The sequence below is a fragment of the Hippocampus guttulatus genome, chromosome 9 (genome assembly GCF_054856545.1).
Source record: "Hippocampus guttulatus isolate MCC_2025c chromosome 9, RoL_Hgut_1.0, whole genome shotgun sequence".
In the NCBI taxonomy this organism is placed as follows: Eukaryota; Metazoa; Chordata; class Actinopteri; order Syngnathiformes; family Syngnathidae; genus Hippocampus; species Hippocampus guttulatus.
In genome coordinates this window covers 1088415-1104349 of record NC_141269.1, presented here as the reverse complement: position 1 = coordinate 1104349, position 15935 = coordinate 1088415, and the positions used below count along the sequence as shown (strand labels likewise).

Below are 15935 nucleotides of genomic sequence, written 5' to 3'. Positions count from 1 at the left end.
CAGAAATAAGCAGACTCACTAGAAATAAACCACAAAATTGTCAAAGAAAATCCTGTCACGGATTGTCTTGTAGATGTGTTGTTTTACAATTACTGCCATGATTGTCATAACCGGCACCTTGTGCAATAGAAATCAAGTGAATGAGGAGAAATTATCCACAATTTGGTCCCGAATTGTCGCGTGAACTTGGGATACAATTACTGTCGAATGATTGTTGCTCATGAGTTAGCCGTGATCATCGGCTACCTTGCACAATCAAAGCAAGCACAACCACTAGAATTAATCCGCATCATAAAAAAACGAATAAATAAAATCAGCCACATAGTCTCGTGTAGATTTTAGGCAATTTCTAAAACACCGTTGCTTGTTGCCAGTTAGTCATGATAACCAGCCACTTTGCACAACAGATGCAAACACAACCAATAGGAATAATCCACATGGCAAATAAAAATAAATAAAATCTGCCACACATTCTTATGTAGAAGTTTCACACAATTATTTTAACGCCACCGTCCCCTCGCCAAATAGCGCTGATAGCGCGCCGCCGTGCACAACAGAAATAAGAACCGCCACTTGAATTCATCCACATAGTAAAAAAAGTACGTCAACAACCGCTGTTCATGTTGACGTTTCCTACAATTACTCCGACGCCGTCGCTCCTCGCCTCTCGGTGACGATAAGAGAAATCAAGTGAGCGGCTAGAAATAATCCACAATTACTGTAAAGCTATCATGCCTTGCCAGTCGGCCGTAGCCGGCACACTGCGCGTCGGAAATAAAGTGAACAACCAGAAATAATTGACAGTGTTGGAGAAAAAAAAAAAAAATCACGCATCATTGTGTATCCTATAGTACATATGTCGCTGTCGTTGAATGTTTTTCTCGCCAGTTGGTCACAGTAACCGAAAACTGGAAACCTTGCGCGAGGATGAACGACTAAATATAATCCGCAGTAAGAAAAAATTGGTCACACGTCGCCATGTGGACATGTTACACAATTACCGTGATGCAACTGGTCCTTGCCAGTTACTGTTACGACTACTGTCACTTTGCTCAATAGCAATAAAGAGAACCCACCACAAATAATCCACATTGTTCAAAACATCTTTTTTTTCAGTGAATATCGCGTTTAGATGTGCCTCACGATTGCTTGAATACAGTTAGTCCCGATTGCGGGCCACCTTGCACAATAGAAATAAGCGCAAACGTCTGAAATTGTCGGCACGGTACAAAAATTCAAATAAAACTGGCCAAGCATCACCGCGCAACGGCTTCAAACAATAAGCGCAACACCACGGCTCCTCGCCATTGACCTTGCACAATAGAAAAGAACACCACGACTAGAAATAATCCACTGAAAATGTTTTTAAAAAAAAAATTAAAAAAAACAGTTGAGAAGCGCCTGCTCCGGCAGAGTGTAAACATTTGACACAAAAGACACGCAACGTGACACGCGGCTTCTCCCAGAGGACAAAGCGCAGCGACCTCGGAACGTAGCGGAATGTCGGGCGGCGGCTGGGGCGTCTCCGTCAGCGGCGCTGTCATCTGGAGGTGCGCACGGGGTTGGCGGGCGGGGCGTAGAGGTACTTCCAGATGGCGTAGTAGTGCACGGCGGCGCCGAGGGCCACGAAGAGGTGCCAGATGGCGTGGGCGAAGGGCACGATACCGTCGCTCTTGAAGAACACCATGCCCAGGCAGTAGAAGGTGCCGCCCAGCAGCAGCTCGCACAGGCCCGCCTGCTCCGGCTGAGTGGACCCGCCCGGACAACAAGGGGAAAAAGGGCTCAGGGACTTGGGAGAGGCTCGCCGCTCACGCTTGCCTAAAATGGGCAAAAACCTCTCCGCTACTTGTTGGCCCACAGCAAGTTCGTTCGTGTGCAGTCCTGGGAGGACAGAAGTGTATTGCGCGTGCATATTTTATATATATACAGTATATACATATATATATATATATATATATATATATATATATATATATATATATGCAGTATATATACAGCGGATTAATTAATTTAGCTGGAGACTACTCCAGCTAAATTAATGTTCTGAGTATTTTTTCTGTTTCATGATTTTTTTAAATAATTTTATTTTTGTCATTTCAAACAAACAGAAAAAAATTACCCTAAAATATTGTTGTCTGTTTTGGGGAAATATTTGTTTCATTTTTTTTCCCCTGAATAATTTATCTTGGGAGTTAGACTAATTAGCTTGCACAAATATGAATTTATTGAAATATTCTATTTTTTTTTTTGGTTTCTGTTTTGACTGTATTTTTGGATTTTTATTTTGTTTTTTTTGTAATTTAGTTTTTTGGACTACTTTTTTGTGTTATTTAAGATAAGATAAGATAAGATATCCTTTATTAGTCCCACACTGGGGAAATTTACAAATTTCCCCCCAAAAAACAGAAAAAAATATCCCCCAAAACGGAAAACAAATTATTGTGGGGAAAAAAAATAACAATAAAACACAGAAAAAATATTTGGGAAAAGAAAAAAAAAAAGAATAGTGGAGAAACAGAACCAAAGTCTTACCTAAAATGCAACAAAACAAATATTCTGACCATGCCCAATGATCCAATTGACCTTTTCACAGCCCCGCTTTGTTCAGCGGAGAGATCGGTGCTGTTGAACGGTCTGCGGCCAGATGGATGTAAGGCTTGAGGAGCCGACGATGAGAAGAAAGGAGCGTTAGCGCGGAGCGCCGATGCGGATGTGGAACTGGGAGTCGCGGCTTGGAGTTTGAAGCGGATTACGTGGCACGGGAGAAGTGAACGAATCTCTTTTTCGTCAATGGACGCTACAGCTTCGCGTTTGCTTTCAAAACTTAGCTTGTAGCCGACGCATGCACATTTTCAGCATGACGTCTCTGATCCACTGGTGAAAGGACACTTTGATCCTCTCCTCTTTCATCTAGAACTGCTTCAGACAACAAAGCGTATGCAGAAACGTGGTGAAGATTGCACGACTGTCTGTGTCCTATGTGTTGCGTTGTGTTATTTTTGTTATTTTGACTTCAAAATGGCGCCGCCAGAGTGGCTGCCTTTCCAGCAGCTCCTATATTTTGTTCTTCTACTTCTTCCTTTCATAACTTTGCTGCTGTGAATCGGGAATCTCTCCATTGCGAGACTAACAAAGGTTTTCTTATCTTATTTTCTTATACTTGATTCAGTTAATCGTGCCCATTGATTCCATCAAACCTAGCTATCGATTCGGTTCACTATGCCCATTGATTCAACTGACCACAGCTGCTGATTAAAAGGACTACGGCCACCGTTTGAGTGCCAACACATCCGCCGATTCAGTTCAGCAAATCCACGGATTCAAGTGGAGTTCAATCAGTTAGCCGCGCCCATTTGAGTCAAGTTGCCACACCCTTTGATTGAATTCAACAAACCAGCTGACGACATCACCACGGCCGTTGATTGCGTTGACCCTACCCGCTGAGCCAATGGACCACACCCACTGATTAAGGGGCTCACCATGTAGAGGATGACCGAGGCGGGGAAGAGGCCCATCACCGTGTAGCAGATCAACTCCACGATCTTGTACCTGCGGCAGGTGCGACAAAATCGAAAGGCAATTTTGTACAGTGGTCGTGTGAGTTCCCACCTCACGCAATCGAAATAATAATCATTTTTTTAAAAAAAATCATCCGCAAAGTAAAAACAAGACGGACCTCTCGTGGAAGAAGAAGACGTAGGTGGTCCCGGACAGCGCCATCACCCAGACCAGCCAGCGCATGTGGCTCGCCCAGGGTCCTAGCTCCCTCAGGTTCAGCCTGGCGGATGCAAAGAGTGAGCTTGGCCGCGCGCTCGCGCCACCACGCGCGCGCGCGGCCAAGCGTCTCACCAGGGCGCGTAGGAGGCGGCGATGAAGAAGTAGATCACCATCCTGTCACACATGTGGAAACACTGCTCCACATCCCTGAGCACGTACACACACACACACACACGGTCACGTGGTGTAAGTGTGTGTCTGTGTTTGTTTCGCTCCTGCCAGTCTTTGTTTGTGTGCATTTCGCTACCTTCCTCTGTTTGTTTGTCTATGTGCGTGTGTGTGTGTGTGTGTGTATGTATGTATGTGTGTGTGTGTGTGTGTGTGTGTGTGTGTGTGTGTGTGTGTGTTTGTGAGTGTGGTATGTGCGTGCGCACGTGCACATGTACCGTAGGTGGCTCTTCTTCCAAGCGACAGTGTGGAAGAGTGTTGAGACTGTGAAGAGCGAGCTGAGCCCGGCCCCGTACACCCACGCCGACACGCGTTCCCATTGGTCCTCCGACTGGAAGTGGAGCAGCGAGCTGCCCAGCAAGCTCGGAATAATCCATAACTACACACACACACACACACACACACACACACACGGACACAATTAAATTTGGCTTTTAGCAATTGATTTTCTTGTCTTTTGAGATCTTAGTGTTTTAATGTTGGTTTCTAATTTTATTTGCCGCTTTTAGTTCTCATTTCACTCTCGAGGCAGTATGTTGGCTATTTGTTACCATCTCTCTTCCTTTGTTTATGGACAATTTCAGCTATTTGAATGCAAATGGGATGGAGCTTCCGCAGGCGACCGAGTTTGTCAGTTACAACTTCAGCTCTTTGAAGAAAGACCTGGTTTTGGGGGGTCTGGAACAGATTAATAGTATTTCCATTCGTTTCAAAAGGGAAAGTCGATTTGAGATATGTGTGAGTCAAGTTGCATCATGGAACAAATTCAACATGTGAGTAAGGTTCCACTGCATAAGAAAAGGAAGACGAATATTTAACTTTTGGTGTTTTACAACCTGCGCATTGTGTAATCTAAGTGGAAAGCAGAGGGTTAAAAACAATTAAAATGATATTAAAAAATAAGGGCAAGAACAACACTTGGTGTTCATTAACAACTGTATGCGGTAAAAGTTAAAAACATCAAATCAAACCAACCAATGCTAAACGGGTCCAAAAAATAATAATAAAAACAAAGCTTGAGGGGTCAGTAAAAACTGGTTTATCAATATAATCTTTGAATATTTAAAATTAAATGTAAATGAGCTATTTTGAAGCTCATTTAAACTGTTATATGCTTTGTATAACACACTGAAATTTCTTTTTTAAATATACTGCAAATTAAATGACATTTAAAAAAAAATTGAAATTCTTCAAGCTCGGCTGAAATGATGTCACTTTTACTTGCAGCTACTTGTTGCAGTTATGCTATACTGCCACCTGATGCGGTGGCATGTACATTACAGCCCACAGTTCAGATTTATGATGGCATATGCGCGTGCGTGCACGTGGGTGTGTTTTACCGCATGCGTGGCGCAGTTGGCTGCGTGCTCGTAGTCTGTGGGCTGGTATCGCTTGTTGGAAGGAACACGCTTGTTCATAAACCTGAAAACAATTGAAAACAATTTTTTTTTTTTTAAATCTGATCCGTTGGTTCAGGTGCTCAATCTTCTCTGAATGGTCAGGCTGTCACTCGTTATAAGTAGCGTCGCCGAATCGCGACCATGAAAGTGTCGATTGCGCCATGACTCACAAATGTCAACGATTCTGACATCAATTGTCGAGCTGTGCTTCATTGGCATGTAAAAAGGTCAACACTCCTGTAAACGTGCCGCTTTGAAAAAAGCTCCGCTGACTGCACCTTGTTGCCTAGCAACCGCCGAGTTACCGTGACTGACTGCTGCCGTTGCTTAGCAACAGCGGAGGATGGAGCCGGGGAAGAAGAAGCAACGTGCACATTTTTCAGGGAAAACCCAAACAAACCAGGCGACGACGATGACGAGGAAGAGCACAGTGATGTCACCCTCGCCATGGCAACCACCCAGCAAGAGACGTCCCCGAGGGGGGGGGGGGGGGATACACCCTCGTTCCGTCTTGCTTTTAGAGGCTGATTTCATAAGAGGCCTACGAAGTAGATTTGGTATGCCACATGTCAAGCATCAAATGAAGAACCTGCTGATTGGCCGCTTGTTCATGATTAGTCCTACTGCCCGAATATGGCTGGTATATGATTTAGCAAGCCCGCAACCCTCCTGAGGATAAGCGGCTCAGATTTAGGATGAACGGATCATTTTTATTTGATTTAATTAATTATTTTAAAAAATTTACATCGCTGTTCTTTGGTCAATCAACACGTGAATTATCGGACACTGCGCAAGGGAGTGGTTGACTCTCGTTCTTCTCATTGGTCGGTCTACATGTCAATCATAACCTGGAGCGCCGGTGATTGGCTGATTTTAAATTGGTAAAAAAAGAGAGGGTCACACGGGGAGGACGATGCCTGCAGCTGATTCGATTTTAGAGTGGCAAGGTACGGATGTGAATGTTCCTGAACAGAGAACACATGCTTGTATTCCATTTGACAGATTTATTGTGGTCAGCAACGACACAGATAAAGAACAATATAGCAACATAATCTAGTATACACGCATTAGCTCACAGTACTGTATACTTAGACGTTGCATTTCACTATATTCAGTCATCAAACAACTGAACAATATAAACGATTCACATTCACACGTTTCATCGTTAGAATAGTTCGCATACGAGCCGAAAGTGCTCGTATGCGATATCGTAAGTAACGTGTACAGTAATCACTTGAAACAAACTTTATAAATGATTAAGCTCTGGAATTTACACCACACAACAACAAACGTGGGGGGATGCAGTAAATATGTCATCACGAAACAAACAAAACTATCTGCGTCGAAAGAAGAGAGAAAAGTCAACAGCGTCACTCGCATTCGGTACTCAGCACTCGACTCGAGGCGCGTTCAATACCCGCTCACAGTGTAGGACATCTTAGACACAGAAACACTCCCTCAATGAATGTAAAAACAGCAATAACTACTAACAGTAAAACAATTTGGACTTTCTAACATTGGAACTTCAATTAAAAAAAGAAAACGTGCGCTTGTATTGTTTTTCAAAACCGTTCAGCCCTACTATTACAGGCCCAACCACAGAAGTATCTTTGTATCATAATCAAACGATGATTCATGCGGATAACAGCTTGCCAGGCACAACTTATCATCTCTCCCACTTCCAGCGCTTATGAATACAAAGTGACCTGGCCCAGAAACAAGATACACCGTCACCCCCAGAAGCATCACGCGTGCCAGAGGCAGCAGCGCTTTGGCAGCCCGGCGAACGACTCCCATCAAGATGGCTGCTAATTAGCAGGCCACAGGGCCAGTTGGCCGGGGACGTGACATGCATTGTGATAATGACTCAAATGACTCAAGCGGCTCACAGCACTCTCGGAGCTTCGCAAGCAAGCTCACTTAGAGGTCAGAAAGTGGAGCCCAAACAAGGCTTTGGCCAGACTCCTGTGCTCTCGCAGGCCATTTCATTAGGCACACAGCCGATTCACATCCGCGCAGCAGGCGCTTGATGGATATTGACAGAATAATGACATTCTTATTAAATGTATTAAATTGAATGTACATAATTTTTGTTTAGATTCCAATTCATGTGTGTTTTTTAAATTACAAATCGTTTTTGAGTTTATCTTTTAGATTTTAGGTGTTGGTTACCTTATCTGTGTCTACTCTTTTTATTCTCCAAAAAAAAATGCGATCAAAATGAGTAAAAATGCATTTATTTATTTCGTTGTCCTTATTTTATTATTTTATTTTATGTCAAATATCAAATAATAAATACAATAATTATAATAATAACACCTATAGATTATCATTGCATCTTGTTTGTATACTACTACCATAACAATCATATTTTAAGAGCAGTTTCTGACATTTTGGTCACATTCTTTGAGCAACACGATGGTCGAAAGATAAGAAACAGCTCTCAGTATGATTCTGTACAAATGTGACATGGGTGCATCTTAAAAATAACCACTAGTTTTCCCTGCGAAGTTGAAGAGGACAATCTAACAAGTATTGTGTTGTTGTTTTTTTCGGGATATTTTTTGAAGAAATATGACATCACCAGAACACTGACACAAATAATGTCTACAATATGTTTACAATTAAAACAAGTAGATCGGACGTCCTCACGAGAGCCTACATATAAAGTATCCAACGTGCAGCATCCAAACACTGGAGACCATGACGATAAGTGTCAGAAAAACAATTTTAAAAAACGCTCATAGCATCATTTGTTCTCTCGCCATCCTCCAGCTCCTCCTCATCCTCATCATCTGTCATCAGCGTGGTTACTCGGCGACAACGGCATTGCGAGCAACAACAAAAAAAAAAATAATCAACCCCCCCCCCCCAAAAAAAAAACAACCTAGCAAATAACATCTGCTCACCTTTCAAGAGTCATTGACGTCGGCCACTAATCAACAGTTGACAGAACGGACACGACGGCGGCCGCTTTCGCTGCACTCCTGCCGGCCTGGGAGCTTCGCGATGCCGCTGGATGGAAGAGGAGGAGAAAGTGGAGGAGAGGGTGGCGGGGGGGGGGGGGGCATTGGAGGATGGGGCTCTGGCGACGTCACTCCATACGTAATCGTCTCACCAGAAGCGTCCCAGTCATTGATTTGGAGACGAGCTGAGCCTCTACGCAGTCACTGTCTTATGCTGCCCTCAAGTGGTCAATGTGGGCATAGGGGAAAAGAAGAAAATGATTGTGCAAGCGGATTTCAGGTGCCATCCCTCGCCCCTTAATTGTAGTTTGCCGACTTGTTAAAAACAAACAAACAAACAAAAAAACACTCACCCACCGCAGTCAAACTAACTCAACTGATTTTATATAACCGCGCCGACACACATACACACACACAAATACATAGAAACAACAACGTGCCACATTTGTAGTTCCTTTATTGTCATAATGGGTTGTACACGGACATCCCCAGTTTCATTACCTTGTTTTGTTTTTACAATATTTACCACATATAGGAACAACACCTACGTGTTTCTTATTGTTATTTACACACATTACATAAAGATTGTATCACAAAGCGTGTGTGTGTGAACTAAAAATAAAAACAAAACTGGTTGTTGATGTGTTGGGTTTCTTCCAATGTAAACACGAGTGTAAACATAAATAACGCATGTGTTGCCTGGAAACCAAAAGTAATGGGACACGCACGGCCGGGAACGGTGGAGCGTGTGTCAAAATCAAGTCTAATATTTCACTTTTATTTCACGTAGCAATGCAGCTAGGATGACGCTTCGGAGGCCGGGAGGGACGGACTAATTTCAGTTCTCATTGGCCGCTCTTTGGATCGGTGGTGGCGGGGGATTGGGGGCGGGGGGTCACTTATAGCATCCGGTTGCGTTTATGGGTGGGCGAGTCCGTGATGACATCGCTGCAGGGGGCGGAGCCCCGCTTGCGGTTGGCAGCCGAATCCAGGTGGAGGGCCATTTCCTCGGCGATGAAGGTGTTGAGGTCCACATCGTGAAGGCCGTTGCGGCGCCGGCCGTGGGGTGGCGCCACCGCCGGGTGGGTGGGCGAGCCAGGCGGCGGGCCTGACGAGCGCACCGAGATGCTGGCCATGGCGCCGCTGAGACCTGGGGGAGGCGCGAATGTTTAGGTCTCCACTTGGGACTTATTCGTACACTCTCGTGTTTGGTGAAACCACCATTTTTTACTGCCATTTCTCCTCCTTCTCTCTCCTGGGTTCAGGTGCAGAAAACTTTCCATGTAATTACCCCGCGGGTTCCTTCTCCAAGTAGTTCACCGTGGACGGGACATTGTGAATTTCTTGGAATGTTGGATAGATGCTAATTTGAAAATGTAGCCGCTACATTCCCGTTAAACGCGGCGCCGTGAACCGTATTCGTACTGACCGTGCAAGGCTATGGCCTCTCTGAAGGGCTGCAGGTCCGTCTCCACGGAGCTGCCCGACTCGGGCGGCGGCGGCCGGCCGGCCGCCACCATGGCCCCCCGGGGCGGGGCCCGGGCCGCCCTGGGAGGAGGGTTCTTGCCGCACAAGAAGCTGATGAGGTCCTCCCGCCGGATGGTTCTCCGCCGCTTCTTCACCCAGGCCATCACCTCTTTGTTCCGGCGCTGGTAACCGATCTGGATCCCCAGGTCGTAGCTGCGCTGGCGGGCCTCCGTGCTCTCTGGACAACAACAAAACGCTCTTACCACGAAGAAGGGCAAAATCCTGTGGGTGAACATGCACACTATTAAAATTACTTTTTTAAATTGGCTCTAGTTTTACTGATATTTGGAACAATTGCTAGATTGCCCATTCATTAAGGAGCACCCAAAAAATACTCGGCATTGACTTTACATTAAACGTGAAACCAACTTGTGGTTTACTGTTAAATATTGGCTAATTTTCAGAATAGACTTTTACATGAAACATGCCCGGAGAAGACTGTGAAAAGGCATTTAATGATAATTTCATTAAAAAATGGAAGAACACTCGATGGACACGCTTGAAAAGACCGATACAGCCTCAAAATTTGTAGCGTAAAGAGATTACCAATGTCAAAATGTGCACATTTATTCATTTTCTTTGCTTTAACTGTTAAACTCTTTTGCTTGGAAATGCTTTTAAATGGCGTCAACAGTATAGGCCACAGGAAATTGAATAGTGATAAATACAAACAACGCATAAAAGGAAGACATGCCTTAAAAGCAACACCAGTCAACAAATAGAATCAAGATAAGTCTTGACACCATCTAGTGGCCGTAGAGAGTAACTACAAAAAAAGAGCGGGCTTCGCTTGAGGCTAGCCGCTCATCGCTGCAACAGGCGCCATACCAAACAATGTCCGCATCATTTATTCGAGGCTTTTCATAAGCACATGGTGGCTATGACTCAGGATGCCGTTTGCGTCGAAGTCGGTGGCAAGCATTTGCGATGGCAACATCAAGTTCAAACAGGGCACCGCCGATCCGGTCGGCAAGGCGAGTCAAGTTAGCGGCCGCGCCACCACCAACAACTTTGACGGAAGAGCCCATCGATTTACTTTTTTTGTTTTCACGACGCCGTGTATAATATCGGAGGTTGATTTGGGATTTTTTTTTTTTTCATGCTAAATATTGGGTGGCATCCGTGAGCAATTCAGTCCAATACAAATACTTTTATTTTCTGTGTGATGTGGCCACCGGGGCGCCGCATTGCACGACAGCGCTCGAGAGCAGCAAACCCAATTTTGGACTTGACTTTGGCAGTATTTAAACACCGGATCATCGATGGTAGTTTTCGAAGCCCGTCTATACAGTCGTGCGCTGTGAGTTAGCGTTAGGCTAGCGGACCTTCCTCAGACACGGCACCGTGCTGCTCGGTTAAACACACGGGATCTTTGACGGGAATCTTTCAATTAGCTTGGGCCTGGGGAGGAAAAAAAAGTGTCACCTTTGACTTCATTCAATACAGTATTGAATCGTATATGATGAAATTGTAAAAATAAATAAATAAAGACGACTCCTACGCAGAATTCGCTTATCGCGCGGGTTCTTTTTGGACCGCAAGCCTTTGTTTGATTAACGAGGGATTGCCGTAAAGAGAAATGACTGGAAATAGGATGTCGTCACTCGCCTTTGTACATGTTGGTGACGGCAGTGGCTGCATTCTGGAAGGGCACCCAGAGGGAAAGGCCTTGCTGCTGACATTCTCGGTCTGCGAACCACATTTCACACACGCGTCAGCCACCACTCTCTACCCGCCCCCGATAAAAATCCCATTTCCAATAAGAATCCTTCTTTTCCTCCTTTCCTTGTACAAAAAGAGAAAAAAGCAACATTCAATGAAAAAGATTGGCCAATACATCAGTCAGACTTTTTTTTTTTTAATCCTAAATCGAATATGTTTTAAATTAGTTTAAAGGAAGTGCCAAACCTACGGTTGGACTTTTTAATTGCATTTCATGTTTATTTTGTACCACAGCTGGTTTGGGTTCAGGTTTCAGCATTTGCGTAACTGCGTAAGCACATATTTCATGCCAGGAAACTTGTTGACATCTGAAAAAGGCATCTTTTTTTTTTTAATGTGAAAATAAATTCTTCCATTTGGAAAGTGGCCCTCACACCATGGGTGTAAACACAATGCTTAAAAAAAAAAAAGAATAATACAAATTAACCTGGCAAAAAAAATTGCAATTTAGAAGCACACACCTCGGGTCAAAAGTTTCCAACGTGTGGATAAATAAATCACTCTGCTCCTGTTGTCTGTTTCTCAAGTGGAATAATACTTGTTACTAAGTTTGGGGGGGGGGGGGGGGTTCGTCAATACTAAGGTGGTTGGAAAAGCCTCCTAGGCAAACTTTGTGACCAACACTGACTTAGCTTTTGTAAAGTAGCTCCGCTCTGTTGTTGGTGTAAGCAGTGGACATCAGCAGGGATACGCAGCGAAGCATGGAGGAAAAAAAACATCATCGCACAGCTCGAACAGACAACAACCAAACCTCAAGCAGTTGGGAGGTCTGTGTGAACGATCATCCGCCAGTCCCTGAATGAAAACGCGTTGTGATTGTTTTTGTAGGTTACAAACATCTGGAGCGTAAGGACGTCCTGGCCAGAGTCGGCCCGCGTTTAAGGCAAATCCTTTGCATTTAATCTGATCAAAGACGATGAGCCGCCGGTGGTTACTTAAAACCCGCCTGTTATATTTGTTTTTCTGTCTTTCATCCTTTCAAAAGTTCCTCCTGGGGTTTTCAACCACAAAAAAACCCCAAACTATTAAGACAACATTTGGTGCAACTATTAGTATCACTTGGTTATTTTTTTCTCAATTTGGAATCAAATGTTGACAATTTGCTGTAAAGTAGTCGGGAGTTGTACGTACCAGGATTTTTCCCTTATTTTTTTTAAATGTGAGATTTTAGCATCATGTCCTTTGAAAGAGTTGAGAGACTGTGAAGTGCATTCAAAGAAGAATTACAATTAAAGACAAAAGGACCGTCGACTTTTGTTTTTTTCATTGACTTTTATGGTCTTTGACTTGGTCTTAAGAGTTCTGGTCTCGGCCAAGTCTTTATCTTGGATCGCGTGATCTTGAGCACACCACTAAATTTGGAGAGCATAACATGGAATTCAACTACAGGGAATGGTACATTTTCCCCTTCTTAAATCCCTAATCCCGGCATGTATAGCCAACATTGACGAGATTACCACACCACAGTCAAATGTCTGCTCTTTGTAAGAACTAATGTGAACAATTTGAGCACTGCTGAGGCCAAATGAATGCGTTCATAATAAATAGCAAAAATTCATGTCACAGAGACCAAACGGGAGGAGGGAGGACAAGGGCTGGCTGGTCACTCCTTTGCTCACATTACCGCAAAGTAGCATTAGCTTAGCATCCGAGAGGCGACAGCCGAGGACATATAAACACGTTTCTAGGTCATATAAACACACTTGATAAAAGTATGTGTTTTAAACTCTCCTTGCCGACCCACCGGCTTCTGCGTGGCTATACTTGCCAAAAAAATGTGGCCGACTGGATGCTAACCGCTAACGGTAGAGTAGAGTTACACAGAGCCCACACGAGCCCGGTTGGAGTAACTCAAAAAGCGTTTAGCGGCAACGATAGTTCCAACGCGACGATAAAAGATAAAATAGAGTCACTGGGGAGCTGGCGTTCAGTTAAAGGCAGTAAAGAATCGGCTAGCCTGCGTTCGCCGGTATCCTTTGTGCACCCCCACCCCCTCATTTTCTCTTGCCCCCCACCCGCCTGTCATCGTGAACCTTACCTTTGTAGAGCTGCGCCACCGCCGTGGCCGAGTTCTGGAAGAGGTGCCACAGCTTTTGTTGGTTCTGCTCCGTCTCCTCGTCGTCCAGCGGCTCGCTCTGCTCGGCGGCAGCCAGGCACTGGCGCTCCCACTTAGAAAACCAGTGCTCCGGGCCGTGCTCCTGGATCTCTGCTTCTGCCTCCTCCTTCCGTTCCTCCATGGCGAACGGGTTAGCCTCGACGCTAACCCGACCGGCCACTTGAGATGTGCGATCTCCTCGCAGGGATTCGCCGGTCCTTAGCGGTTTTTGATCGATTTTTCTTTTTTTGTGAGAGAGAAAAATGTTCCACGGGCCTCTAGCGCCGAAGAGGGGGCGGGTGGGACACGGATAATTAGCGCTAGAGTAGCATTGTGTTTGTCGGATAGCTCGCCCGATGTGCACGATACATACACATTACCGCACTAAAATGACAACACGAGAATGTCTGCGTTTAGCCCCACCCCTCCACGTCCGTTCCGAAAGGTGATTGGCTACACTGGCATCGCAGCAGGGCTCAGTGGGGCTGGACAGTAATTGTCATCAGCGAAGCGGTGACACACTGAGCACACAAACTCTGATTGGTCAGGCAATGACAAAAAAGACCCCGAAGACTCGGCTTTTTAAACTGGCGCCTTTATCGCACTGTGCCCGGCAGGGGGCAGCAAGAGGCCTGTGAAAACCTGTTCAATTCCACCCTTGTTCGTTGTAAATACAGTATAACACCTTATTTACAGGTGGATTTTGGCGAGTAAACGTTTATCGGTCGAAAGCCTTAATGTCCAGGTGACGCCACGAGTACGTAGTGGTCTCGTGGGAACGAGGACAAGGAAGATTCCGTTGTTATATTAACCTGTTTTCGAGCGAAACTGCCGTATGTTTCGTGTATTAAATAAAAACTAAGCACAAACTGACTGAAACTATAGCAAAACAGTGAAACGTCAGAGTTTTAAATGCAAAACAAATCCTCACAATTTCAAAGGCTTTCCTTCACGTACATTTTTATTCTGTTTATTATATTTATTCTTAAATACTGACAGTTTGTAAGATTTCAATAAAAGTTTGCACCGAGACAACGAAAGTATTTATTAAAAATGATGAGATTTATTAAGAAAAGGAAAAAAACATGGAGGGAAACAGCTCACAGATCTGTCAAGGGAGCCCCCCACCCCCACCCCTCCGCATCTTGTGCTCTCATGTTATCTTGTTGGGCGGTGGTGAAGGTCAGCGCGAGCAGCTACACAGAGTACAGACGAGTGCAAATTTGCTCATCCGTAAAATAACTGTTCAGCATTCAATAGTAAAAACAGTGACTGGCATTTTGCGCTGTTCTATGCCAAATTGCCATCACAATTGATTGACAGACGGACGAGACGTGCCGCATCCTCTCCAACATCTGCCACGTGTTGCCAGGCGGTGTGGTGTGTTTCTTGCCCTCATGCAAGCTGCCTTCATCAAAAGGTGTCGTTTTGTTGAACATTTTGACATTCCATCAAGAGAAACGATGCTTTGGCTTTTCGTTTAGCTTTCGGTCAATCTCTAAATTGCTTTGGGAAGACGGGTCACTCTTGCAAAAGAGATTGTCAATCCCAATGAGTTTTTGACCTGGTTCAATAAAGGTCAACAAGTTTTTCGACGAAACTAAAAACTATACAGTATATCTATCAAGAATCATATTTACATTCATGCCAAAGGGGGGCTTTTTTTCCGCATATAAATACTTATTTTCACATGATCTGTAAAAATCTCTCTCTCCCCCTCGATAGATAGATATTTCTATGTCAGCTAAATCGGTGAAAAGGCGAAATAAGATTGGGATTTTGTTCAAGCCACGTCGTTCAGCCCGATGCAGATGACGTTTGTCGAATGTACTTGTGACTTCCAGTTGTGTGATGATGGTTGGGAAATGCTGATATCAAATCTCCGGAACTGCAGGAAAAGATGTCGTACCCAAAGAAACACCCGGGAAGACACCATCCTGCTTCCCATTTACATGTATAGATTGTTTTTTGTATTTTTAAACATGACATTTGGTCTGCATTCCATTCGAGCTGCACATTGTCTCTTTGTGCTTGTATCCGAGTGAAAATAAAAGATTGTTTCAAACTGATGCCACTTAAAGGCCCGGGTTTTTCCGTTTCTGCTCCACGCCCCCTCCCTCTTCCAGAAATGGCAAATTCCACCCAAGGTACATTGTCTCCGTTGAATTGATAATTGTGCGAGTCAGAGGACACGGGATTGTGTGTGCGTGTGCACGCGCGCGCACGCGAGTAACTTTTTTAGTATCCCTTTTTATTTGAATTCTTATTGAACAGGAACAA

General features: G+C 44.5%; 2 protein-coding genes across 2 annotated transcripts; both read right to left on the bottom strand.

Moving 5' to 3' along the window:
* Positions 1-1396: 1396 nt before the first annotated feature.
* LOC147199710 (monocyte to macrophage differentiation factor 2-like) lies at positions 1397-8376 on the bottom strand. Its single transcript, XM_086119979.1, has 7 exons — positions 8255-8376; positions 5286-5367; positions 4164-4324; positions 3850-3924; positions 3677-3778; positions 3480-3549; positions 1397-1744 (listed from the first exon to the last, which is right to left on the bottom strand). Exons 1-7 carry the CDS (start codon positions 8266-8268, stop codon positions 1541-1543), a joined length of 708 nt encoding a protein of 235 aa, XP_085976105.1. The 5' UTR covers positions 8269-8376; the 3' UTR covers positions 1397-1540.
* A 375-nt stretch (positions 8377-8751) lies between these two features.
* Positions 8752-14064, bottom strand: hapstr1b (HUWE1 associated protein modifying stress responses b). The gene is made up of 4 exons (XM_086120957.1): positions 13599-14064; positions 11447-11527; positions 9741-10016; positions 8752-9461 (listed from the first exon to the last, which is right to left on the bottom strand). The coding sequence occupies exons 1-4, from the start codon at positions 13795-13797 to the stop codon at positions 9211-9213; spliced, it is 807 nt and encodes a 268-aa protein (XP_085977083.1). The 5' UTR covers positions 13798-14064; the 3' UTR covers positions 8752-9210.
* Between the last annotated feature and the right edge of the window lie 1871 nt (positions 14065-15935).

Excerpts from the sequence above, each read along its gene's own strand:
- LOC147199710 (XM_086119979.1), bottom strand. Across the intron at positions 3,779-3,849 it reads GCCGCCTCCTACGCGCCCTG|GCTGAACCTGAGGGAGCTAG; the intron begins GTGAGACGCTTG and ends TGCATCCGCCAG. Across the intron at positions 1,745-3,479 it reads CCTCGGTCATCCTCTACATG|CCGGAGCAGGCGGGCCTGTG; the intron begins GTGAGCCCCTTA and ends GGGTCCACTCAG.
- hapstr1b (XM_086120957.1), bottom strand. The coding sequence starts at position 13,797 with ATGGAGGAACGGAAGGAGGAGGCAGAAGCAGAGATCCAGGAGCACGGC. Across the intron at positions 11,528-13,598 it reads GGTGGCGCAGCTCTACAAAG|ACCGAGAATGTCAGCAGCAA; the intron begins GTAAGGTTCACG and ends TGTGGTTCGCAG. Across the intron at positions 9,462-9,740 it reads AGAGGCCATAGCCTTGCACG|GTCTCAGCGGCGCCATGGCC; the intron begins GTCAGTACGAAT and ends CGCCTCCCCCAG.